Source organism: Telopea speciosissima, chromosome 6 (genome assembly GCF_018873765.1).
Source record: "Telopea speciosissima isolate NSW1024214 ecotype Mountain lineage chromosome 6, Tspe_v1, whole genome shotgun sequence".
NCBI classification, from domain to species: domain Eukaryota; kingdom Viridiplantae; phylum Streptophyta; class Magnoliopsida; order Proteales; family Proteaceae; genus Telopea; species Telopea speciosissima.
In genome coordinates, this window is record NC_057921.1 from 13,432,695 (window position 1) to 13,460,108 (window position 27,414).

General features: G+C 45.9%; 1 protein-coding gene and 1 long non-coding RNA gene across 3 annotated transcripts in view; one reads left to right on the plus strand and one right to left on the minus strand.

The window, feature by feature from the left end:
- Positions 1 to 681: 681 nt before the first annotated feature.
- On the plus strand, positions 682 to 16,288 carry LOC122664339. Its single transcript, XR_006333328.1, has 3 exons — positions 682 to 735; positions 1,564 to 1,626; positions 16,162 to 16,288. It is a non-coding gene; the product is annotated as an uncharacterized LOC122664339 (long non-coding RNA).
- An 8,676-nt stretch (positions 16,289 to 24,964) lies between these two features.
- Positions 24,965 to 27,414, minus strand: part of LOC122664338 (probable cyclic nucleotide-gated ion channel 5) — an 80,852-nt gene continuing 78,402 nt past the window's right edge. For both annotated transcript variants that reach the window (XM_043860115.1, XM_043860116.1), the window contains exons 7-9: positions 26,986 to 27,222; positions 25,187 to 25,901; positions 24,965 to 25,106 (exon numbers count right to left, since the gene is read on the minus strand). In XM_043860115.1, the coding sequence (XP_043716050.1) occupies positions 25,188 to 25,901; positions 26,986 to 27,222 (951 nt within the window). In that variant the 3' untranslated portion in view covers positions 24,965 to 25,106; position 25,187. The remainder of the gene's footprint in view (positions 25,107 to 25,186; positions 25,902 to 26,985; positions 27,223 to 27,414) is intronic.

The window sequence follows — 27,414 nt, forward strand, 5'->3', positions numbered from 1 at the left end:
CGAGAAATAGAGAGACATGGCCTGCAATCTTGAGCTGGTGAAAACCTTAGCTGCAGCTTGGTTTGCTTCAAAACAAGTTCAATGGAGCTTCAAAGTGGCTCAAAGACCATCTTCAAACACCTAAATAGGTTGTAGAGAACCTATTTCATGTCTCTTCAGCAAAAGGTTTACATAGGAACCTCTTCCTTGAAATCCTTTGAGTTCTAGGATTTCAAAGAGAGGGAAAGAATGGGGAAAGGAGTGATGATACCACTCTCAAATCTAAAGCTCTGATACCAAGTTGGATTTTAGGTTAAGGATGTAGGTAAGAAAAGAGGAAGAAGATGGAGGAGAGGAAGAGAGGAAGAGAGGAAGGAGAGAACAAGAGAATGGAAGAGTGATATTTCGGTCGTAATGCTTGTGTGTTGGAGAGACTTCTCCACACTCTATATTACTTGAATAGAAGTAATAGACGTATTATATCCATCTCCCTAGGGAGATAAAAGGTTAAAAGAGACAAACAAGATAAAATACATGCAACTAGTCCACAGTCTAGTTCCCAAACTACCTTTGTTACATATTTACTAACAACTCTAACACCTAATCCAAAAAAAATGGTTGCACATGCATCACTTCAATGCATGGCTTTCATATGTTCCATTGTACTTCCGCCTACCATTGACTCTTCCTATTATTCAGGTCACACGGTAGCGGAAAGACTATCCCTTCATTGAAATATTCCACAGCCCAGAACAAGTAGGTTTTGCATTTCTTCAACTAAATTTTCATTTTTTGGTACTCTGAGGGTTATTGCTTTAGTTATTTCTCTTTCCATTATTTAATCCTTCAGTTTATTAACAATAAATTTAGGGTGGCGGTGGTGTTGCTGCTAATGCAGTGCTCCAGTCTCACAGTTACAAAAGAAGGCATACTTTCACTATAAATGGCCCTCCCTTTTTGTATAAACTTGTATTGTGAACCCCAAGGGGTTAGCTCAGTTGGCAAGAACCACGTCTCACAACTACAGAGCCTACCTATCAAAAAACAACAACAAAAAGGAACACGTGAAAATTAATTTGGTGCTGCAGAATGACACAAGTTGGTTTCCTTATCCAGAAATCCAGTACTTATCATTGTAGGTTGGGAAGGGGGGGGGATAGCCAGGAGTTGTATTCACCGGCTGCTGGCTCCCTGGCTAGTGGTCCCTGTGGTGTCAAGACACGGCAGATGGCAGTTTACTCCCTGACGAATATGAATAGTTGAAGGGTAGTGCTGATTGCTTGAAACTGGCCTTAGGCCTCAGGCCTCTACTTTCAAATGTTGATCACTTCCCCAAGAATTTTTCTCAGAATCATTTTGAACTTTCTTATGGAAAATGGATGCAGAGTTCAAGGTCTTTAGCTTTGTTCTAGCTGTAGATTCCTTAGTTATTAAAAGACCTTTGTTCTAGCTGTAGATTCCTTAGTTATAGCAGCAACATTCTGGTTGCCAAGATTTTGTCTTATTGACATTTAGTCTTATAAATCATTGCTTCTGATTCTTTATCAAAACTAACCTCTTTCATAACAAATATCTTTGTTATAGGCTGTGAACCAAGGAAGGGTTGTGGATCCTAATATAACAAGGTACTCGGTCAAGGTCTTGCCTGTAAGTTCTAAAATTCATTTGCAATTCTATCTATTAAATCTCATCAGGTGCCTTGGTTTGGCGATGGACCAAATTTTTAGATAGCCCTTTTGTATATTTCTAATATAATGAGCTCTGCAACCCCAACCCACCCCCCTCCCCCCCCCCCCCCCCACAAAAAAAATCTTCAGAGCAATTTAAATTTGTTGATTGTTCTGAATCTAATTATGTACATATTTTTGGGCTTATGTCATATATAACTTTATAGTGATTATGTAACACGTCGAATGCAGGTCATGAATATTTTATTATTATATTAGGTATCCTAGAATATTCTAATGATTTTATGAATATTTTAATAGTATTTGAATAATTGAGAGTATTTTATTGCTTGATATTCTGTTTTAGTATTATATTAGTAGATTGTATAATGTTTTATATTATTATAATGTGAAGAGAATTATTTCATTAATTTTAGTATAAGTTATAAAAATTATGTGAGTTTTATATTATGTAATACACTAGGGGTGTCAATACCCAACCCGAAACGGTGAAACCAGCCCGAACCAGCCCGAACCAGCCCGGACCACACCGGACCGAACTCTTAATGGTTTGGTTCGGTTTGTGGATCCATAAAGGCAAACAGTTTGGTTTGGTTTGGGCTAGCCCGACGGTGCACCGGTAGCCCGAACCGTTAGGCCCGAACCGACCTAACCCGATAAATGAGTAAATCACTAAATGCCTAATGCCCCATTGCCCCCTAAATGTGTTGTGATAGTTTCTCACTTTATCTCATAGCCTTTGTTAGTGATTACCCAACCAATTATATCCATAGGCCATAGGACATAGGATACAAAGATGCATTGTATTTGAAATATTTTACGTATTTAAAAGAGAAATAGAAGAAAAATTAGCACTAACCGGACCATACTAGTTATATAAAACCGGTACCAAACTGAATCCAAACCGATATCAACCCGTTATCATAAATCGAAACCGACACGAAACCAAACCGCACCGAAACCGAATATTTCTTAATGGTTTGGTTTCGGTTTCTATAAAAGTCACATCGAAACCGAAAAGCCCGAACCGAAACCGGCCCGAACCGGCCCGTTGACACCCCTATAATACACTATGGTGTATGTATGGTTCATATAACATATAATTTGTAATTGTATAATACACTAAGTGAATAGTGAAGTAGATGTGAATAGTCAAGTAGGAGGTGGTCTGGTCTGGTCTGGTTTGGTTTGGTTTGGCTTGGCTTGGCTTGGCTTGGCTCAGATGAACCATTGGTCCAACCATGGGTTCGAATGAACCCAAGGGATGAGGATGGATTGAGTTGGGCTTGGATTGCTGCCAAGTAACAAGGAGGAGGTGTATTAGACTATTAGTAGAAGTAGGAGGTGGCTGTCTGGCTGATAAAGTTGCCTAAGTTAAGCTGCTGGTGGCTAGGAACTTTGACTATGAGGATGTCTAAGTGAAGTTGGTGGTGAAAAAGTTACAAGCTGGAGGTGGTTGATTGATTGACTAAGGAAAGAATAGGGAATAGGGAATAGGGAGTTCTACGTTAGAGCTGGGAGAGTTATTTTGGTTGCCTATGTTGTTGTGGAGCTAAGGAAAAGAAGAAAAAGGAATCGGTTAGCACACTGCAAAGTTTCAGACTTGGAAGAAAAAGAAGAGGAAAAATAAGAAGAAAGGAAGATGATGAGAAGCTGAAGTTCAGAGGTGTTGCTAGAGTTGTTGGAACTAAGAAAGAAGAAAAGGAAGAAGAAGGAAGTAGAGGAAGCTCGAGTTCAGATTTTAAAGGGGTTTGTTGTTGGAACCTAAATTGAAAGGAGGACTGGGCTTTATGTTGCTAGAGTTTTGATTTGAAAGAAGGGATTGAAAGAAAAGAAGAAGGGAAGCTGGGTTATTATTTATTACTATGGTTTTGGTTAAATTGATGTTAATATATAAATAGATGAGTAAGGATTAAGGCTTAAGAAGGTCTTGGCATACACAATCGAAACTGAGAAGACAAAGAAGAAGAAAAGAAAAGGATGAGAAGTTGACGTACAGAGGTTTTGCCGGAGGTTCTAAGAATTCTGGACTTAAAAAGAAGAAGAAGGTGGAAGAAGAGAATCAAATGGGAAATGTAAATTGAAAGAGGAATGGAGTGGTTGTGTGCAATTGGTGCTGGAATTGTTAATCTTAAAGTAAAACCAAGTACAAAAATGATAGGAATTGAAAAAGAAATTGCAAAAGAAGGAAGAATAGAAGAAGTATAGCTGGTTCATCAAGAATTGAAAAAGGAAATCAGATTGGGTTTGAAGCTAATCTACAAAGGATATTAAAATTAAAGGTGAGTTAGAGCGTTAAAGATGCTGGAGATAAAAGATGTTGGAGATACTTTAGTGAAGTTGGATTCATAAAGAGAATAAAAGAAGAAGCAGCAACAAGGTCTAGGTTCTTCAATAATATATGAAATGTTTAACATGACTGTTGCGTGTGGAAACCTCCGATGCCCGGTTCGCCCACGGATGAGCCTGCAAAAAACCGAGTGAGCGCAAGAGAGCCGGTGATGCTCCGGCCTAGGAATCTCCAACGCTCAAGTCAGGTCTCCAATGTGACAGCGTAACAGCTAGTAAAAGTGAGATGAGCAATAGAGCTTCATACCTGAGTATTTATAGAGCGAGGATGAGGTGAGGCGGTTGGGAGAGTCCTAGTATGGTAGGAGTCCTTTTGGAAGGTTCTATTGCGCAGAGCGGTGTGGAGAGTCATTTTTGGGGTCGGACTATTGTTAAGGTAAGAGTCCATACTTGGCGTGATTCGGTATCTCGTTGGGATTGTGGCTCGATGCTTATCCCGTGATTCTCGGGACGTGCTGACATGGCTCCGCGATTCTCGGCTGACCGTTATGAGGACTTTGGTGGAGGGTTCGGCCTAGGAGGTCGGCCAGTGAGGTCGGCATGGGAGGTCGACCTTGGCAGTCACCTCGGCTTAGGCCGCCCTGTGTATGCTCGGCCAGAGTTTTAAGGTTGACTTGGGTAATGTGTCGCGGGCTCGGCCCAGCCATGCGACCTGACGGAGATTGGGTCGGCCCAATTTCTGATTTAGCTCGATTCGGTTCTTGGGGTGACCTCGGCTCAGCCACGTGGCAGCTTCTGATTGGTGAGGTGATTTTATGCTTTATCGCCCTCCCACTCATCAGGGGTCGGCTCGGCACTGATGAGTGCAGTTTCTTGGTCTGTTTGCGGCCGAACCGAGCTCCCTTTGTCAGTGATTTGATATTGTACGGTCTGACAGTTGGGGCGTCAGTGCCTTGTCAGCTGGAGTCATTATGGCAGGCTCGGGAATTTGAATCGTCCTTTGATCTGGACCATTGATTCTCGCTGGACTCTCCTCGGCCGTTGGATCAGTTCAGCCCAAGAGTTATAAATAGGCGACTCCTCCCTGTTCATTCTTCACTGCTTCAAGTTATTGACCGCTCAGCTAGCTTGGATTTCTCAGCTCTCCAGTGCTCGACGCTTTCTAGTTCGTGCTCAGCTCGTCTTCAGCTCTTCTTCAACCAGTAAGTCTTTTCCGACCAGTATGTCAATTGGTAGTAGTCATGTGGGCGAGGTGTTCACCTGGGCGGCAGAGGGCGCGAGTCCGAGCCGAGAGCTCCCAGTTTGTTCTCCCACGATAGACCTGTTGGGCTCGACCTCAGACGAGCCCTCTGTAGCGGAGCCACGTCAAGCCGACGTCGCCGAGCTTCCCCTACCCATGGAGTCCAGCCTTGAGGCCCAGCCGATTCCTGAAGACTGAGCTGAGGGCTCGGGATCGTCTTCTACAGATGAGGAGGAGTCAGACGAGGGAGGTTCTTCCTGAGGTGGGGTCGGTTCAGTCAGCTCATCTGCTGGCGCTCCTGAGCCTGAAGAGGGAAGTGTTGGAACCATCCCGAGTACAATTACTGACGCCGACCTCCACCGCCTCAGGGCAACCTATGCCATCTCCGAGGACATCAAACTCTGAGCTCCTTGTCTTGGGGAGATGGCCTGCTTCATCCGGCTCGACGAGTTGGTTTTGTACGAGATCCCATTCAAATACGCCTTCAGGCTTCCCGTGCTCTGCCTGGTGGATCAAATCTTGGACCACTTCCACCTCTCCCCAGGTCAGCTGGTGCCGAACTCATGGCTAGTCTTATACGGCTTCCACGTCCTCTTCTGCGAGATGGGCCGAGCTGTGAGCGTGGCCCTCTTCTCTCGGCTCTACTTTCTGCAGAGGTCGTCGGAGAAGGGGTGGTACTATTTCACCCGCCGAACTGGGAAGAGTGCAGCCCTGAGCGGCCATAAGTTTCTGGTCGGGACATCAAGCTATAACAAACACTGGAAGCCTCAGTTTTTCTTCGCTTCCATCCCAAACTGCCCTTTCCAAACCGAGTGGAAGGACATCCACCTGAACTACGTCAATAGGACTCTGCCTCTGAATAAGAACGAGCTGACATCGCTCGATCTGGTTCGTCAGCACCCGCCTTTCAATGTCCTCCAGCTTCAAGAAGAAGGGTTTCTCCAAAGGTGGAACCTGACTCTGGGTAGGGTATCCGAGCTGAGCCGGTTTCTGTCCCCTGAGCTAACCCATTTACTTGGTCTTTTTTCTTTTTGGTATGCTTCTAACGTTCTGTCTTTCTTGCAGTGGTCGGCCACATTCCCCCAATGGATTCAGCTCGGCTTAGGGCTGAGACCATTATGGACAGAAGGAGGAAGAACGCCGAGAAAAAATCTTGGGGCGAGTCTTCCAAGGCGAAGGGCAAGGGGACGCTGTCGAGCCCAGCTGACATGGTGGTCGGCCTCGAGGCCAAGAAGGATAGAGCCCCGCTGAGCCCCTCCCAAAGAGGGAAGGGTTGAAAGGGCAAGCTGAGCCCGCCGAGGGACATCAAACGCCAGAAGCTCTCAGCTCGGCACTGTCGTCGGCCGCTCATGCCAAGGAGTGGCTTGATACAAGTCGGCTCCCCAAGGACAAGGAAATGCTAGAGAAGTTGTCCGATCCCGAGCTCCTCTCCTCCCTGTTCCAGGACTTCAACATGGTAAGCTTTCTGCTCGGTTCTTATGAATGGATCCGACCTATGGAGTCTGATCTGACATTTGGTCGGATCTTTTCTGGTAGGGCTTCGCCAAGGCGGTGGAGACCATGCTTCATTTTGAGCAGCTTCTAACCGCGAATGATTCTCTCGAGGTCCAGGTCGAGCAAGCCAATAATGTGGCTCGCGAGGCTGTCGTGGCACGCCGCGAGACTGTCTTGAAGCTTGCCGAGGCAGTGGAGAATGTCGAGGGTCTAAAGGAGAAGGCGGCGGAGCAGAAGGAGGAGGTCCAGACCTTGAGGGCTCAGCTCGGCCAAGCCAAGAAGAAGGCCAAGGACGACCTGGCCCGGGCTGGAGCAAAAGCCGTTAGCGACTACCTCATGTCAGCGGAATACACCAAGGTGTGTCATGAGATAAGGAAGCCACCGTACGGAGAGGGCTATGACGCGGGCCGAGCCGACCTCCTGAAGGAGATAAAGGCTTCTTACCCCACCCTCAACCTTTCTCGATTTGATGACGACGGGACCACTGTGGTCGAGGAGTTGGGAGATGAGGTTGGGGTGGAGGTTGACCAGGCCGGCCTGGCCGAGACCGCTCCCAGAGACGAGGTCGCCCCTTTCGCCGAGGATGTCGCTAACAAGGAGGTTGCCGCCGAGGACCCTGCCGCCAAGGACCCCCTCCATATCGCCGAGCTCTAGGCCCCCTTTTTTCTCTTTGATGTATATGTCCCCCTGCGGGGGGTTTTGAACAAATTTTTCTCTTTTTCTCTCTTTTTTTTTTTTTTTTAATGTACAGGGCCGAGCTGCCCACTTTTTGTAACCTTGCTGAGGTGTCGGCCTTCAATGAATAGAACGTTCTTTTCCAAATTTGCCTAAGTGTTTGAGCTCGGCAGTTGTTTGCTTTCCTTTCTTTGTGAATTTGTTTTGAATGTTGAGGTTGAACTGCCGACCCGGCCTCGTAGCCGAGCTCGGGTCGGATACCCTTTGAGTGGCTACGCTACCGAGCCGACGCTATGGCCGAGCCTAATGCCTTGAAAATTTTGCTTAAACTTTGGTATTTATTCAGCTCGGCCAAGTCTATGAGGACTGGTCTTATGACTTGGTTGCCAACCTATGAGGGTCGGTCTTGGAGGTCGGCCAGGTCTATGAGGACCGGTCTTATGACTTGGTTGCCGACCTATGAGGGTCGGTCTTGGAGGTCGGCCAGGTCTATGAGGACCGATCTTACGACTTAGTTGCTGAGCTATGAGGGTCGGTCTTCGAGGTCGGCCGAGGTCGGTAAGGTCTATGAGGACCGGTCTTATAACTTGGTTACCGACCTATGAGGGTCGGTCTTTGACGTCGACCAGGTCTATGGGGTCCGATCTTATGACTTGGTTGCTGACCTATGAGGGTCGGTCTTGGAGGTCGGCCAGGTCTATGAGGACTGGTCTTACGACTCAGTTGCCGAGCTATGAGGGTCGGTCGAGGTTAGCCAGGTCTATGAGGACCGGTCTTACGATTTGATTTTGGAGCTTGAAAATACTCGCCAAGTGGTGGAGAAAGTCTTTGTTTTATTGAATTAAAAGTCGGGGCTAAAGCCAAATACAAATATGCTCATCATAAACCGTGCCGAACAGAATACTTAAGGAAATTACTGAAAAAATTTCTTCAAATTTTCCGAGTTCCAAGGTCTCGGTACCTTCCTGCCCTCCGGAGTCTGCAAGGGATACGTCCCTGGGCGAATCTGCTTGGAGACTATGTACGGGCCTTCCCAATTTGGTGCTAACTTTCCTTGCTATCTTGGCTGGGCCGCACTGAGCTTTCTGAGGACGAGGTCCCCTTGGCAGAAGTGTCGCTCCTTCACCCTTGAGTCATAGTACTTTGCCGACCTCTGTTGGTATATTGTGTTCCGGAGTAGGGCATTTTCTCGAACTTCATCGAGGAAGTCAAGGTTGGCTCTCAGCCCATCTTCATAAGTCTTCTCATTAAAATTGAGCACTCGGTATGACGATGCCATGATCTCGACCAGGGTGAGGGTCTCGGTCCCGTATGCTAGCCGAAAAGGGCTCTCCCCGGTTGGTGTTCTTACAGTCGTCCTATATGCCCATAAGACACTTGGGAGCTCTTCCACCCATCTTCCTTTAGCCTCATCCAACCTTCTCTTGATGCCAGCGAGTAGTGTTTGGTTGGACACTTCTACTTGTCCATTTGCTTGTGGATGAGCTACTAAGACTGGTCGGAAGTCAATATAGAAGTGCTTGCAGAAGTCTTGAAAGGCCAGGTTATTGAATTGTGTGCCATTATCTGTGATGAGCACTTTTGGTAGTCCGAACCTGTAGATGATCTTATCTCGGAAGAATTTCTCCATGCTCTTCTCGGTGATGGTGGCCAAGGGCTCAGCCTCAACCCACTTAGTGAAGTAGTCGATGGCGACGACCACGTATTTTCAATTTTCGGAAGCCAGGGTGAAGTCTCCAAGTATATCCATCCCCCACATGGCGAAAGGAATTGGACTCAGCATAGAGGTCAGCTTGGTTACAGGTCGGCTGGGCACTGGTGTGAAGAGCTGACACTTCTCGCACGTCTTCACATACTTCATGGCCTCTTCTTGCATTTTCGTCCAGTAGAAACATTTTCGTAATATCTTGTATACTAGGGCTCGACCACCCATGTGGCTCTCGCATATTCCTTCGTGCACCTCGGCCAGGGTGTACTCAACGCCCTTCGGCCCGAGGGCGCTGAGATGGCTTTTTTATAGAGCACCCCATCGATCATTGTGTACTTGGCAGCTCAGATTTTGACTTTCCTCGCTTCTTCCCGATTCTCCCGGAGCTGGTCATTCTCCAAATAGTTTACAATGGGATCCATCCAAGTCGGCCCGTCCTCCTCAATGTGTTTGACGGTTTCATCTTGCAAGGATGGCTTCTCTAGAATCTTGATGTACACTGATTGGCTCAGATTTGGGAGGTCGGCCTCGGCCAACCTAGACAGGGTATCGGCCACGACGTTCTCTTTCCTCGGTACTTGGGTCATCTCAAAGTGCTCGAGCTCGAAATCAACTCCCGTACTCGGCTCAAGTAGGCTATCATTCTTTCGTCTTTCGCCTCATAGTCTCCGTTAACCTGGTTGACCACAAGTTGCGAATCTCCTCGTACCCTCAATTGCTTGACGCCTATGGCTTTCCTGACTCGGAGTCCGGCCAGGAGGTCCTCATACTCGGCCTCATTGTTTGAGGCTGGGAACTTGAACCTTAGGGCATATTGGACGCAAAACCCTTCGGAGCTTACCAAGATCAGCCCAGCTCCGCTTCCTCTGGGGTTGATCGAGCCGTCAACGTTCATGGTCCAGGTCGGGTCTGCCTCAACTTCTGTATTGGCTTCTTCTGCTTTCTTCTCTTCCTCGACCTGTGCACTCGGCGATGAAGTCGGCAAGGGCTTGTCCTTTTATCACGATCCTCGGGCGATAGCTTATATCGTACTCACTCAGCTCGATCGCCCAAGTGATCAGCCGACCTGATACGTCGAGCTTGTGTAATATCTTCTTGAGAGGCTGGTCGGTCAGCACCGCAATCTGATGAGCTTGAAAGTATGGCCTTAGTTTTCTCACGGCGGTGACAAGAGAGAATGCTACCTTCTCGAACCTAGAGTATCTCGTCTCGGTGTCGACAAGAACATGGCTGATGTAGTATATAGGCTTCTGAGTTCGGTCTTCTTCCCTAACCAACACCATGCTGACCGCCACCGGGGTAGCAGCTAAGTAAACTTGAAGCTCTTCTTTTGGCTCGGGTCGGCTGAGCAGAGGCAGGTTCTTCAAGTATTTCTTCAGCCCCTCAAAAGATTGTTGGCACTCGTCCGACCAGACGAAGTCCTTCGGGTTTCGAATGTTCTTGAGGGCCTTGAAGAACGGTAGGCACTTGTCGCCCGACCTCGACATGAATCGTGCCAACGTCGCCACTCGCCCGTTTATCCTTTGTACTTCTCGAACCGTCCTTGGAGGGCTCATCTCTTGGATGGCCTTGATTTTTGCCGGATTGGCTTCGATGCCTCTGACAGAGACCATGAAGCCGAGGAACTTTCCCGAGGTCACGCCAAATGCACACTTGGCGGGGTTCAGTTTCATTTGGTTCTTCCTTAATACGCCAAAGGCCTCTTCCAGGTCGACCAAGTGGTGCTCGGCCTTCAAGCTCTTTACTAACATGTCGTCCACGTAGACTTCCATGTTTCTTCCGATCTGCTAGCGAAATATATAGTTCACGAGCCGCTGGTATGTTGCTCCAGCGTTCTTTAATCTGAATGGCATGACCTTGTAGCAAAAATTTTCTTGGTTAGTTCGGAATGCCGTGTACGACTCATCCTCTTCATGCATCATGATTTGGCTGTAGCCGGAGTATGCGACCATGAAGCTCAACATTTCGTGTCCCGCCGTGGTGTCAATCAAGAGATCAATCTGAGGTAACGGGTACTCATCCTTTGGGCAAGCCTTGTTAAAGTCGGTGTAGTCGACACACATCCTCCATTTCCCATTCGGCTTGGGAACCATAACGACGTTCACCAACCAAGTCGGGAATTTTTCTTCTCGGATGAAACCTGATCGATGTAGCTTCTCTACTTCTTCCTTAATGGTGGCTTGGCGATCAAGGGCATAGTTCCTTCTCTTCTGTTGAACCGGCTTTCGACTCGGATCTATGTGTAGTTGATGCTCGGCTATATGCCGAGGTATACCAGGCATGTCGGAGGCCGACCAAGCGAATACGTCGGCATTTTCCTTCAAGAAGTTTTCGAACTGATTCCTTTGTTCCTCGCTCAACAATGACCCGAGTTGTACCATCTTCGTCGGATCTTCATCGCTGAGGGAGAATGGGGTGAGATCTTCTACAGGTCTTCCACTCCTTTCTGTGAGCTCATCCCGCTAGTCTTCTGGGAGGTGTTTGACGCACATCGCCATTCCGTGGACGTTGCCTTTATTTTTCTTGACGAATGTGGCGTAACACTCCCGAGCTTTCTTTTGATCACCTCAGATTTCTCCAATGCCGTTCTCTGTTAGGAACTTCATCTTCAAGTGTGTCGGCGAGATGATGGCTTGGAGAGCGGTCAATGATGGGTGGCCGAGTATGGCATTGAAGGCCACCACCGACCGCACTACCATGAATTTGACTTGGATCGTCGCTTGACATGGAGCTTGTTCGAATGTGACCAGTAGGTCGATTGAGCCCTTGATGGTGGAGACGGCTCCCGAGAACCCATGAAGTGAGGTACCCTGTGGCTTGAGCGCTTCATCGTCGAAGCCAAATTTTCGGTACGCGTCTAGCGACATAAGGTCCACGGATGCGCCCGTGTCGACCAATATGCGATGAATGGGTCTCTTTGCAATTTCCACCTGCACCACCAAAGCATCATCGTGAGGTAGGCTTAAACCTTCTAGGTCGGCCTCGGTGAAGGAGATCGTCGCCTCAGACTTCGGCCTTTTGCCTAGTATCTCGGCGACTCCAACGAACCGCGCATTTGCCTTGGCCTTCCGAGGGGACTTTTGTCCGGGCCCTCTAAGGATAGTGTATATGGGAGCTCCTTTGTCACTGCTCGGCCCGGATCTGTCATCTTTCTTCTCGGCTCGGGCTTTATCTTCGTCACGCTCAGCCCGGATCTTTTCGGACCTCGGCTCGGCTTTCTTTTGATTGTGATCTTTAGGTCACCGACCCCCACGTTCTTCTCGGCCTCCCTTGACATATCGCTTTAGGTGCCCCGCTTTTATCAGCTCTTCAATTTCTCTTTTTAGCTGATAACAATCCTCGGTGTCGTGACCTATGTCCTTGTGGAATTGACAATACTTGTTGGGATTCTGAGATGACCCAGCTTACATCGGTCGGGGTCGGCGGATGTACCCGCCGTCCTGTATTTGCATCAAAATCTCTTTGCGCGAGGTATTCAGTGGGGTGTAATCGGGACTCTGAGCTTAGTCTAATCTCTCAGCTCGGCGATCCGTCTTGGGCCGCTTTTCCTCCTTACGGTCATCAATTGTCAGCCTTTTCTTCTCGGGTCGGCCTTCATTTCCCTTCCGAGCTTGGAGCACCTCGGCCATATTTACAAACTCATTGCACCTCTCCAAGAGCTCGAACAGGTTTCTAGTAAGCTTCCGGGCCAAGTCCTTTATGAGGTCCATGTCAGCGAGCCCATTGCTGATCGTACTATGGGCCGTAGCCTCATCCAAATCCTTGATGTTTAAGGATTCTTTATTGAAACGTGAGACAAAAGCTCGGATCGACTCATCAAATCGTTGCTTCACGCTGAGGAGGTTGACCGTCATCTTCTTGTGTTTCATACTACTCTGGAAGCGCTTGACGAAGGCTCGACAGATCTGAGAGAAGCCTGTTATGGAGTTCGATGGCAACCAGGAGAACCATGAGGTCGCCGCGCCCTTGAGGGATGCAAGGAAAGCCCAACAAGAGAATCTCGATTCCCTCGTACATGGTCATCATCGCATTGAAGTAGTTGATATAATCCGTCGGGTCGGTCGTCCCGTCATACCGGCGGAAGGGAGGAGGCTTGAACCTGGCCGGTAGTGGCACGATCATGATCTCGGGAGGATAAGGGTGTCGTTCGACCAGTGAATAGGCATCCGGGGTCACCTGTTTCTTCAATCCCTCAACCTGCTCAGCCAAGTCTCGTAGCCGCTTTTCCAGCTCGGTTTCATGTGCTCGATCGTTCGACTCTTCCACCCGGTGCAAATCGTCCCATTCATTCGACCGAGGTCGGCCATTTTATCCTTCAACTCGGGATCGGTTCACTTGGTCGTCCTGTTGAGGTCGGCCAAAATGGTCTGCTCGGTCAGCATCACCCCTCCTTATTCTTCTTTCTACCTGGAAATTGGACCCACAGGGGCTCCTCGGCTGTTCTTCTCGGAGAGGCGGTGGGCTTCGGCTTCGAGGGCTGCCTCCTGCTATTCTCAGAGTGCCCTGCTGTCCGTCCTCTTCGAGCCGGCCCAAAAATACAGATCTCCTCGCTACCAAAGCTGCTGGTTCTATCTCTTGCCCAGTCTTTGGGCTCCGGCGATGCTTCTACTCACCCCATCGAGCGCTCCTATTGGGATGCGGAGGAGGAGTTTTTTGACTAGGAGGATGTGACGATGCGGCTCGACTAGGCTCGGCCAAATGCTGGCCACCATTCTGAGGCAAGTTTCCCTCTACGCGAACCACCGGGGCTGGAGGGGGCACGATCAGTGGTTGACCCATTAGCCCACCCCGGGCCATCTGGGTCATGAAAGTACGCAGCATCTCGTTGGTGTGCAGCATCTGCACCTGCAAATCCATAACTTGTCAATTTTTTGCCGGGGCTTCCGTATCCAAATCATTCGGTAAGGGTGGCGCCAGTGGTAGGCTCAGCCTGTTCAAGTTTGGTTCGACCTGTGTCCGATCAGCTGCTGCTGTTTCCAACACACTTCCACCATTCCCACCCTCTGGCGGGGGAGTCGGATGGGCCGCGGCGCCCATGTTGGGCTGCACACCCCCTGCCCGAGGGGGTCTTCCGGTCGCACCTTACCGTGATGCCTCAGGGGGCGGAGAACGTCTCGCTTGCCTATCAGGTTGTGGCTCATCCCTGCGGGAGGCAGAGCCGTGCTGTCCTAATCTTGTTTGCACCATTGTTCCTGCTCTTGAAGTTGGTAGAAACGACGATGGCTTGCTGACGTCGTTCCCACAGACGGTGCCAAATCTGTTGCGTGTGGAAACCTCCGGTGCCCGGTTCGCCCACGGATGAGCCTGCAAAAAACCAAGTGAGTGCAAGAGAGCCGGTGTGGCTCCGACCTAGGAATCTCCGACGGTCAAGTCAGGTCTCCAATACGACAGCGTAATAGCTAGTAAAAGCGAGATGAGCAATAGAGCTCCATACCTGAGTATTTATAGAGCGAGGAAGAGGTGAGGTGGTTGGGAGAGTCCTAGTATGGTAGGAGTCCTTCTTTTGGAAGGTTCTATTGCGCAGAGCGGTGTGGAGAGTCATTTTTGGGGTCGGACTCTTGTTAAGGTAAGAGTCAATACTTGGCGTGATTCCGTATCGCGTTGGGATTGTGGCTCGATCCTTATCCTGTGATTCTCAGGACATGCTGACATGGCTCTGCGATTCTCAACGGGCCGTTATGAGGACTTTGGTGGAGGGCTCGGCCTAGGAGGTCGGCCAGTGAGGTCGGCATGGGAGGTCGACCTTGACAGTCACCTCGGTTTAGGCCGCCCTGTGTATGCTCGGCCGGAGTTTTAAGGCTGACTTGGGTGATGTGTTACGGGCTCGGCCGAGTGCTCGGCCCTGCCATGCGACCTGACCGAGATCGGGTTGGCCCGGTTTTCGATTCAGCTCGATTTGGTTCTTGAGGTGACCTCGGCTCGGCCACGTGGCAGCTTTTGATTGGTGAGGTGATTTTATGCTTTATCAATGACAGTACATGTATATTGATTAATGTACATTATGAAATGTTCATATGAAATGATAAGATGCCATAATAAAGTTCTAATTTGTACTATGTATTGATCTATGTATGAGGATGATTTAATATATATGCCATGTGAAAGTAATGAATGAATATGGAATGAAAGAGAGGAAGAGGAAGAAAGAAAAGAAGAACGTGAATGAAAAAGAAGTATGAATGCAAGGTTATGGTAATATGCAAAATATCCCTGTGGCTACCACCCCTTTCCAGTAGGGGGGTTATCTACTGAATGAGGGTTTTGTAAAGGAATGAAAATGGCGAGGGGTCCTCCCCCAGGGCTACAGTGCCTGAATACATGGGAGTAGAGCGCATCTATTATGATGTTTGATTAGACGAAGGGTCCCCCCCCCAGGGCTACGGTGCCTGGACACATGGGAGTAGAGCGCATCTAATATGATGTTTTTATAGATGAGGAGTCCTCCCCCAGGGCTACGGTGCCTGGATACATGGGAGTAGAGCTCATCTATAATGTTGGGCTAAAGTGCCTGGGAATGTTTGTAGTCAACTACACCCTCAACTGTTTGTGTCACTAAGTGGCCAAGACCTGACCTAATTAAATAAAAAGTGAAGTTTTATGAGGTGCTATGTATGTTTCCATTCTATTTATTGTTCTTTTGAATGCTTGTGTGTATAAGATCACCTCACTGGGCATAAGCTCATCCCTATAAGATGTTGATGTTTTTCAGATGACGAGTCAAATTTGGAGTCTTATTCAGCTCCGGAGTATTTAAACTTTGGATAATGTTAGAAGATCAGAGAGAAATATTTTATGAACAAAGTTATTTCAGAATATTGAATGTTGATGGAATGAATGAACAAGATTTTAGTTGTACGACATTATAGATAACTGCCACCAATGTATACATTTGACTTGAACTTTTATTCAATATATAATGCTTCCACTAAGTTGTAAACGAGACTGGAATTTATTTATTACTATTAATGTAAGATTGTAATCTAATGGGTCGACACTTGCAAGAGCAGTGCCTAGAATCCTGTCTGAGTTTGGGACGTTACAGATTAAACTTTGTGTCTTCTAATTTGTATTAGTTGATTTGTCTCCAGTTCAATTTTGATGTTTATGCATATGGGTTCAGGGAGTTCTTCAAGCGACATGGGATACACTCGTCAACTCCAAACAACTAAGGAATGAGTTCCCTCACAACTGTTTGGTCGAAGAATTCTTTTCAAAGGCTGGCTTTGTTTCAAGGAGAATATTGAAATATATACAATTTGGAATGTCCAGACATTGACTTCTTTAAGCCTACAAATAGTGATTTGCTGTCAACAAAGCTTGGTTGTGCTCCTGAAGTTTAGCTTTGTTCACCTCATGGGACTGTACCTTTGAAAAGTAAATGCCTTATTGTATGATAAATTAAACTGAACAGGTATTTAATTAATTTGAGCCCCTTTGTGGTTTTTTTTTTTTTTGCTAATGATCAGAAACATATGTATTGATGGAAGAGATAAAATAATAGTACAGTATTACATAGTATTATCTGAAGACCCTAGCCCAGCCTTAAGCTTCAACTCAAAAGAAAGCAAACTATCCTGACCGTGAGGTCCTAAGAGAACCTGTAATGTGGTCTACCCAATGCTTCCCAATTAACCATGTGAACAATAAAGCTTGGAGAGTAATTCCATGTTTGGGAGGATTGTGATCTCGCAGCATGATTGGCTAAAGCGTCCGCCGGTGTGTTTCCTTCTCTGAAACAATGAGTGATGCACCATTGTATGGAGGCAAGGAAAATAGAGGCAGCCCACCATTCCTGTAGTTGGTACCATGGAAAATTAGCTGAAAGTATTGACTTAACCACTGAAGCCGAATCACATTCCACCCATAGCTTGCTCACCCTTAAGTTCTGGGCTTCCTTGATGCCAATAAAAAAAGCTGCCATTTCATCTTTATAGTTTGTTCCAACTCCTTGAAAGGAAGCAAAACATCTGGCCACAACACCAAGATGGTAGCGAAAAATTCCTCCAACTCCTGAAGACCCTGGGTTTCCAATTGAAGACCCATCTGTATTGAGCTTCCACCACCCCGACGGCGGCTGTCGCCACGTGACCTCCACAACCTTTTTACTTAGGGACCTGGAGATGATTATTCTAAGTGACCTCGCCAATACCAGCTCCTTGACCGAATGCACATGAACCTTCAATATATGTGAGCAGTATGTGATTTCTCTAAGGCTTCTCATTACTACTTGCCTAGGATCACTTATTTTATTTTCGTATCTCCGACTGTTACGCTCCCACCAAATCTGCTAACAGGTGATTACAAGAAGAGCCCTCCAGATGTTTGGGAGCAAAACTCCATTGGACTTTCTCCTCCACCATGAGAAAAACAGCTCCATTGAAGGGAACCCACTCCAATTCTCCTCAAATAGTAAGAGGATATCCTTCCAAACCATAACTGAAAAATTACAATTTAGGAAAATATGCGTCCCTGATTCCATTTCAGCATGACATAATTCACATCGCGAGACCAGGGGAATCGTGTGGCCTCTCACTTTGTCGTCTGTGGGTAGAGCATTGTGCGCCATCCGCCATCCAAATAAAGAGCTGTGTGGGTGTAAACCTTGCTGCCATACTGCCCAGGCCCACACGGGTGGAGGGGCCTTTTTCCTAATCTCTTCACATGCCGATGTAACCATGAACTCTCCATTCTTGGAGTGAGCCCACATCCGGGAATCGTTTCTGTTTGTGGCTGTCATACCCGAACTCAAAATCTCATTTATGACCACCTGAAACTCATGAGACATCACAAAAGGGGAAGCTCCACCCATTCCCATCTGGGAAATTCAAAACCGTGGCTGATAGATTTCTTGGAATCTGATTAGGCAGCAGGAGATCCTCGATGGATTGATTCCCAATCCATTTATCATGCCAAAACCGAACCATGGTTCCATCTCCCACCACCCATCTCTCCAATGCAAGAATAAAATCCCACACTTTTCTAACTCCAGGTCGAACCGAGGAAGGGCTCACAGTTTTTTTTAGCAGGCCATCTTTACTTACAAATCTTCCTTTCAGAAATTCAGCGAGTGGTGATTTTGCTGATTTAATAGACCAAGCAAATTTTGCAATCAAATCCAGATTAACATCTCTCATGCGGCGGATACCTAAACCTCCTTCTCGTTTGGGCTTGCAAAGACTATCCCATCTCACCATGATGGCTTTGGATTTATCAGATTCTCCCGACCAAATAAAGTTGCGGATCCAGCGCTCCATAATTTCTATGGCTGAGGCGGGCCATAAATAAATAGAAAAGTTATGGATAGGGATACTACTCATAACTGATCGCACTAGCTCAACCCTCCCTGCCATGGAAAGGAGAAGGCCTTTCTAGGCCGCAAGTCTTTTCTTGAAGTGGTCGATTAATGGTAAAATCGAATCCTTTTTAAACCTTCCTTTTAAGAGATTTATCCCCAGATATCTTGTGGGAAAGGTACAAACTGGAATTTGCAGAGCAGAAACCAGCCGCTGTCGACGTGTTGCAGTGATTCTCTCCAAGAAGGCCTTGCTCTTTGTAAGATTAATTTTTTGACCAGAATACTCTCCATAATCTTCTAGGAATTTTTTCACCCTCCTAACACCACACAACTCTGCCTTCATGAAAATCAAGAGATCATTAGCATAAAGAAGATGAGAAGGAGTGTTTACCTGTCTAGGCCCAGGTAGAGTTTTCAAGCTACCCGCCATCCGAAGAGCTGAAAGACCCCGACATAACACCTCTTCAGCGATAATGAAAAGTAAGGGAGATAGAGGATCTCCTTGCTTCAGACCTCTTTCCATGCCGAAGAAACCCATTGGACCTCCATTGATCACCACCGAAATCCTAGTTGACAACATGATCTGATGTATCCAGGAAATCCACAAATCAGAGAACCCAAGTTTTTTTAGAACATAAAACAAGAAACCCCATTCTAGGGTGTCAAAAGCCTTCTGGATGTCCAGCTTCAAACCCAAACCTCCTCCCCTGCACTTTCTGTACATTAAGTTGGTTAGCTCAGAAGCTACACCAATGTTATCAAAGATGATCTTTCCCTGCTGAAATGCACCTTGCTCTGGTAAGATTAATAAATGTAAGATGGATGAAAGCCGAGTCGCCATAATTTTTGGGATCAATTTGAAGAAAAAATTACCCACGCAGATCGGGCGATACTGTCCCACACTGATCGCAGATTCCACCTTGGGCACAAGGCTTAAAAAATTACAGTTCACCCCCTTCGTGACCACCCCTTCCTTGAAAAAATTTTGCACCCCCCTACACACATCACTACCAACAATATCCCAACATACTCTGAAAAAGGTGCTTGGATACCCGTCTGGGCCTCGCGCACTGAAGGGATCCAGATCAAACACCGCCTTTGGATCTCATCCTGCGATGGAATCCTAGCCAACATTTCATTATCACCTACTGAAATCAAGGTGGGGATCACCTCAAGTAACTCGGACTTCCTGGTTGAATCTCCTCTTTTGAAAAAACCCTCAAAATGCGAGACAAAGTGAGTCCCAATAGAAACTGCATCTGTAAGAGCTGTGCCCTCCTCCTTAATTATTTTACAAATGGTGTTTTTTGATCTTCTCAGTTTGGTTGAGAGATGAAAGTACTTAGTGCATCTATCTCCCAACCTAAACCATTTATCCCTTGACTTTTCTCTCCACAATTAATCTTGAAGCATAATAGCCTTATCAAATTCCTTCTTGGCCTGAGTCTCCATATCAAACAACTCCTCTGAGAAGCCATCCACTTCCACCCGATCCAGAATAGAAGCCAGGTTAGCATGAGTTCGACTTCAAGGTCAACATGTGGGAACCTCACCTTTGCCCATTCCTTCAAGGGACCTTTTAATCTTCTAAGTTTTTGAGATACCACAAATAAGGGCGACCCCCTAACCGGTTCTGTCCAGGATGATTTCACAAATGCTTTGAAGTGCTCATGTTCAGTCCAAAACCTTTGAAAGCGGAAGGGAATATTAACAGACCGGGGTATCTCCTCACATAGAACCAGAATTGGAGAATGATCAGAAGAACTTCTTACCAAGACTTTTTGAATACTGTTAGCATAGCGCTGCCACCACACATCATTACATAAAATGTGGTCCAAAACAGCATGGACGTTCCCCACCCGATGGTTATTTGACCATGTGAATCTATTGCCTAAAGAAGGAAGAAGAGAAAGAGATGCCGAGTCAATCATAGCTGCAAACTCCTATGCAGACCCCATGTTGAAGCGACCAGGCCCTCGCTTGTCCGATGCGTACAGATAAGCATTGAAATCCCCAAGTACTAGCCATGGACATGAGGATCCAGCAAGTGACACAAGGTCACTCCATAGATGCCGACGTAAAGCTCAAAAACAGCATGCATGGACCACTGTAATAATACTTTTACCACCCTAAATATCCACTTGTAGAGTAATATGTTGATCCGAGTCCATAATGATCCTAGGCCGAGATAATCCCCTCCTCCATAAAAACCAAATATTTGGGTGACCCTCCTCCCTACTATTAGAGATGCTGTCCGAACTCATTCCCATTGCAGTAAAAAAACCCAATGGGCATTTATCAGTTCCAATCTTTGGTTCCACTAAACAAAGATAATCTAGAGAGTTTTCTTTCATAATACCCCGCACGCCGGTTTCCAACTCCTCTAATATTCCAGAATAGGCACTTCAATGGGGACTTGTGAGATAGCTGGTGTGACGCTCATCATTTGCGTCCTCGTTGGGTTCCCCCACGCAACATCCAATCCACCACATTGATCTCCAGTGTGCCGCAGCGTCTCGAACCTCCAGGCAAGATATTAGATTGCAGGATGTGTTTCTCCCTTACATTCTTTCTCTTACCCACTTTGATGAAGGGTGCAGCACTGCCCTCATTCTCCTCTTGTATAGGAGCAGATTCATCATGCAACACTACCGCCAATTGGCCATTGTTACGACATGTAACAGAAACCGGCGAGGTCCTCTCCCTCTGGATATCTTCTCGCTCCAACATACCTACGAGGCCAGGTCCTTGAATATCTCTCCCCAAGGAAATGTGATGCAAGTGAGACTCCAAAGAGTTTGTTTCAAAAACCACCTCTCTGAGAGAGGAATCCTCCCTATCCACGTTGTGAGCATTAGTGCCAGCTGGGTAATTGGAAAGAGAGTCACCAATACGAGAAACCGAAACCAAGGGGGACTCAACCATTGAAACGTGGCCAAGCACCCCCAGAGTCTCAGCCTGGGGATTAGGGCTTGTAACGACATCCACGTGTAGCCCAGAAGTTTGCTCAACCACGGCACCCCTTGCTTGCATCTCCTCTGTCACCGGAGTAACCTTTCTTCTCCATTGCCGCTGCCGACGTCGACCGGTTCTCCCAACAGCCACCTCATAGTCTGCTCCTGGGATGTGATCATTGTTTTCCACCTTCTCATGTAGTCTATTAGGGCATGCGTCCAGATGATGCCCAAATCCATGGCAGCCTGAACATCATGTAGGAGGTTCCTCAAAAATTACCTCTTGTTTGAATACAAACATCTCTGGTGACCCTTCCTGTTCACGCTCGACATATATCTCCTCCACCCGGGGGATGGACTCATCATAATCAACACATACTAGAGCATACTGACCGTAGTGGGAGTCTCTGGTGCGTCTATCGATCGCAATAGGTCGCCCTACTGCCTTCGCCATAGACAACAGAATGTCTTCATGCCAGTACTCTTGAGGTAAGTGTGGGAAACGGATCCAGGTCAGTCTATGCGTCAAAGCTTGGTCATGGACCCTGAATTCTTTCTTCCACCGTTGTAGGCGAAGGAGTTGGTTATCCAATCGAATCGGGCTTCTTCTCCAGATATTAGTCATGTCCTCGGCATTGGAAAAAGTAAAAACCACATAACCTTTGCCAATGGATCTCAGGGTAACACCTCCCCAAAGAGACCATTGTTGCGATGTTTCTCGAAGCCTATCCATCGTGGTGAAACGGAAATTAACTCTCCCCAGAAGAGAGTGTTGCAGTTTGTCCAGTTGAGCCACGTAAGCCGCTTGCGGGATCTTGATCCTCGTCAAATTCCCATCTCTAACAGGCGATGGCAAACTGTCAATCTCTGGAAGACGGGGCTTCATCACAGTCGCAAAGGATAACTGCTTTGCCACCGTCTGAGATGCCGTCCGTATCTCCGGGAAGCCCAAAAAGCCCCCCAAGTCTTGCATGGTCAATCCAAGAAAGGTGGTAAGTTCGAGCCCCTTTGTGATTAATAATTGGTTGTTGAAGTCTTTTTTTTTTTTCTTTTTGCTAAAAGATCATTTGTATTAAAAAAGAATAAAAAGAAGTACAAATCAGTAGGATACTACCAAAAAAAAAAAAAAACTAGAAATCCTTAACCCAGACCTTCGGTATTGCCATCAGCAAGTAAGAGGCTAATCCACAAAAAACGAAAATTACAAAATTCGAAACCGATATTTTCTTGGTCTACATTCTACGAAAAGATCTGCTTGCAATGAAGAGTACATGCCTCAAAACTTTTCTGAATTAGGTTTGTCAGACTTGTGAGTCTCACCTTCCCCTGCCTTCTTTTTACCACATCTTTCCTTTTTCCAGAGCTGCAATGTTGACAACGGCTACAGAGGAAAGAACCACCACCAAACAGCCCCTCTGTAAAGAAGATGAAGGAAGAGAATCCACTACTGTAGCCTACCCCTCAAGAGGCTGATTCTTTTTTCTACAAGGTCTAAGAGAAGCAATCACATCTGCATTAGCCTTTCTGCCTCCACGAGAATTATTTCCTCTACCGCCACCACCACCCTGAAGACTGCCATGCCATGCACAATAATTTGTTTGTATCGTCAATTACTTGCTACTAAAATTTCTACCAATTATTCTGTGATGTGAAATGGTAGTCTTCAAGTCAAAACTATGCAATCCAAAAAAGGTAGAACAGACAATATCTGAAAGGCTAACTAAGTCCATGCCCTCAGCCTTCCTTTTTCCATATGGGAGAGATTCATTGAAACCAACTCGGGTACGTTCAGCAATTGAGGAAAAAGACTTAAAAGGCCAACTACTGTCTCCCAACAAGCAATGACAGAATGTTTGCAACAACATTGTATTCTATCCCTACAAAGAAACCAAAAAGTCAGCCCTCTTGCTTGTTATCAACATTTGTGTGCACTAGTAACAAATTGGAATGTGGCCTAAATCACTGCCAAATGACTGGATAGTTTAAAAGAAAATTTAAGTGACCACATGATAAAGCCTATTAAGCAGTTTGGAGTGTAATATAACAGAAGAATAGTAGGGGCACTTGGGAACTGAGAGGACATTGCAACTGGGCGGGCTGAAATCAATGATATTTTAAATTGGTCATATTTTGGTTGAGTGCAAATCTTTATGACTCTCTACTCTATTTGGGATCATCGTAATGAGGTGGCCTTTATAATTCCAAAGCCAAATCCTTTTGTTATTTTATTTAAAGAATGTTTCCAAATGGATTGTTGTTGATCTTCATCTTTATGATCTGCTCAATCCCCTGTGTGGTGTTGTTAATTTCTCTACTCATAGTTGGGTTGATCCATCTCTGATCTCTTCTTCTCTAGGCTCTACCCTGACCAAGGATCATGTTTTGTTAATGATTCATTTAATCAGAGTGTTGGTGAGGTTGAGTGGACCTTCTTATTGTGTCTCATAATTGGTTTTCTTTTATGCGTGTAGATAGCAGGTTGGGGGCAGAGACTAGGTGACTTCGTCAAGAAGGCCTTAAGGAGCAAGGTTATTGGGGGTATGAATCAAAACTATCATAGAGGAGAGAGAACAGACTCAAATGAATTTTATTTTATTTTATTTTTATTTTTATTTTTATTTTTATTTTTGATAATGGAGGGTGTCCCCCCACATCCTTTGGAGTGGGTATAATCCCTTCGGGTCCCCCACATGCCATTTCTACTCAAAAGAGGATGAGTGGCCCCAAGGTTGGTACCAAGGGGATTCGAACCCAGGTAAGACGCTTCATGAGACACTTTTTTCTCAAAGGAGCAACCAAGCAAATGGTCGTGGGGGGATTTTTTATATTTTGTTTAGGGCAAAATAATGCTAACCGGTCGTGTAACACCTAGACTAGTGTAGAGGGGGGGGGGTTGGTTGGGGGCAATGGGACTGCACACAGAGGCATTGATTTAGATGGGATTTTCAATATTACTGGAGAATGAACGGTCTTTTTGCAAGCTCCTGTGTCTAGGCACTGGAACCATGCGACCGGTTATCGTTCTTTTTTCACAAATGATTGTATATATGTTTTGTGGCCTTGTCCATTACGTGTATGACAATTTGGCCCAATTGCATTATTCTATGGCTAAGGGAATCATGTATTTCGGCCGCAATGAGCACTTCACGCTTGAATGAATAAATTTCTGTCTAAAAAACAAATAATGTATGTTTTGTGGCTATTAAGGTATACCATCGTAAGTTTGTTCTAGTGTGATTTTCTTTTTCTTCCATTATATTATACAAACAAAAAACCAAAAGCCGAAAAATAATTTTATGGTAGAAGATCGCTGCCAAGATGCATGGGCCCTGCATGAGCACGGGGCCAATGAAAACACGCCCAGGGGCATCAACAGGAGTGAGAATTTTTCATTAAGGGGGCAGGGTGATCATTTTGCATGATCCTGTGTCTAGTTACAGACTCCACAACCTGGCAGGGATCTTTTTCCCCATAATTTTTCTCTTAGATTAGGAAGATCCTCGGGCCCCTTTAGGCAATGATAGCAGTACCAGGGAAGAGTGGGGGCACTCCAAATTCTCCTGCTTCTAATAGTAAAGGTGATTGATCAGTCGATGTTATTCACACGAGAAAAGAGAAACAGAATATTGATCAAGACTATAATAAATCTTCGCTAGAATACATTACACTTCCCAGAGCCATGAACCCTAACAAACCCAGCATATAAGACTTGCAATATCTTCCAAGGAACTTGAATACAAATTGAATTACAGGTCGGTTTGAGTGTATAATCTAGGTAATTCTTTTGCTCTCTCAAGAGTAAGTACAACCAGATGTCTGGTCCAAAACCATTTTCACAGATAAGAAAATCAAATATGACGACAAATCAATCTGTATCATCAGCAGTAAAGTCAGGCTCTGGAGGCTTTGATAGTTTTAGTAATTCCCTAGCACTTTTGGAATTCCGAAGACGATGGACTCCCCGAAGAGCATTAGCTGCAAAACGGGATGCAAGAATGGTTGCACCAAGACTGGATGAACCACCACCACCATTGCCACCAGCCCCACTGAAATTTGCTCCTCCTTTTTGTTCTACTTCTTCATCTTCTCGACGTCGAACCTCTGCTATTTTCCTCTTGGAATACCGGCGCCAAGCAGCTTGGATAAAGCATGCAGCCCATGTTCTCCACTGATGCGAGTAGAAACGGAATGTGTGCTGAACTTGTCTACTATGGAGGCGCCTAAACTGACTAGCAACAAACTTCAACTCCTCTGCTATCAGGGCAAAGGCCTCCACCTCTGTTAAGGCCTTCACTGTTCGGGTAGAAGATGGAAGGTTAGAACCAGATTTGGGATCCAATGCCCAGGTAAGGAGTTCCTCTCCACAAAAATCCCCTTCCTTCAGTACACTCCGGTTGAAAAATCCACTTCTGCCACCATCGGTGGTCACACTCTCCAGGCGACCCCGTATGATGAAAAGCATCTCATCCACTGGATCTCCTTCCCGGACAATGTAAGTTCTCTCTGTGTACAAGCTAGGTTTTAGACGCTCACAAATGGCATCCAACAACCGCTCATCCATATTCTCAAACAGAGGAACCTAAACAAGGAGGCAAATGAAGATTAAAGAGAGGAAATGTAAAAAGTAAACACTATGAATCTGTTTCTTTGCAGATATATTTGAACTCATCAAAAGTTCACTTTAGAGGTGAGAGGTAATTATAAAGGCCAACTGGTGCCTTTTTTTTGGGGGGGTATCATCTTTCTGTGGGGAAGTAGCAAGGAAGAAACAGCACTCTGTAGCCACTACCAACCAACCAGAGTTAGAGAAGCATTATCCACAAATATATATATATATATATATTAAAAATAGTCAGAAAAGTACAAGAAGAACTGAACCATCAAAAGGGCTTTCCTGGGAGCAGACTGCTCGACCAGTTTTGCCCCTACAAGCCTAAACTGATAGAAGAATGGGTAGTTAAACTGACTGAATTTGACCAGTTCAAATGCATCAGTTTATTGAACTGAATCACAAAAGTGCCCAATTTGACCAAAGCCTGGATCTTCAGTCTCTGCAACCTATCATTGACAGTACCATCACTGTGACTCTTACTATAACTAGAATGATTATCCAAACAAACATGAATAAATTAAAAAATTAACTGGATAACCCAAAACAGTAAAACAGCTATTGCATTCCACGTGGCTCAAAATGAGGCGCACATTGAGTCCGGGTTGGCTAACCGCTCCATGTGTACCTTTCTCCAAAAAAGAAAGGACAGGATGTCATTAACCATCCATTCTGCAGCATTGTTTCATATGACGAATAAGAATCATGAAAAAGGTCAGCAAAATATTTTTACAGATTTTATGGTGGACTCTTTTCCTTTATATATCTCTGGGAGTTTCTTGAAAGTAAAGGCGGACGGTCCAGGGCACTACAGACAATACGCCCAATATATGTGCAGAGAGATACAGCCTGTAATTACAACTATAAACTGGGAAAAAAGAAGACCTGGTTCTGGAAGTAGAACTATTTAGACAAGCGCCCAAACATGGGATTCTTTTCCCTCAAATGTCCTTGAAACTGCTTTATTGACTGGTTCAGCTAGGTTCACAAACACCCTAAGAGGAACAAAAAGGCTAGAAGACGACGAAAGAGAACACGATGAACAAGCACTTACCCTTCTCACCAAAGCCAAACAAAGATGCCGTTTTATATCCCTCCTGAGATCCTTTGGTAGGTTCTGAACCAAGCTCTCTTCATCCACTCCACGTGTTTCCAACCACTTGTACTGATCATACTGCCTGACTCGCTCCCTGAGATCTTGTGGAAGCATGCGGTGATGCATCCACTGCTCCGAATCACGCCTTTTGACCCTCATCTCCTCGAGTCGGATACCAAGAGACTGAAGATAGGTCTGTTGCAGATACAGCATGCAAATAACTCAGGATTATCACTGTCTTTAACATGTTTGCCCCATTTCCATCTTAAGTGTTAACAAGAACAAAATCCAATAGAAGATGACTAGCAAGTATAAATATGTATAACGCATGCTCAATTTATAGCAAGAAAATTAGCAATGAAGAAAGAAAGAAACCACTACACAACT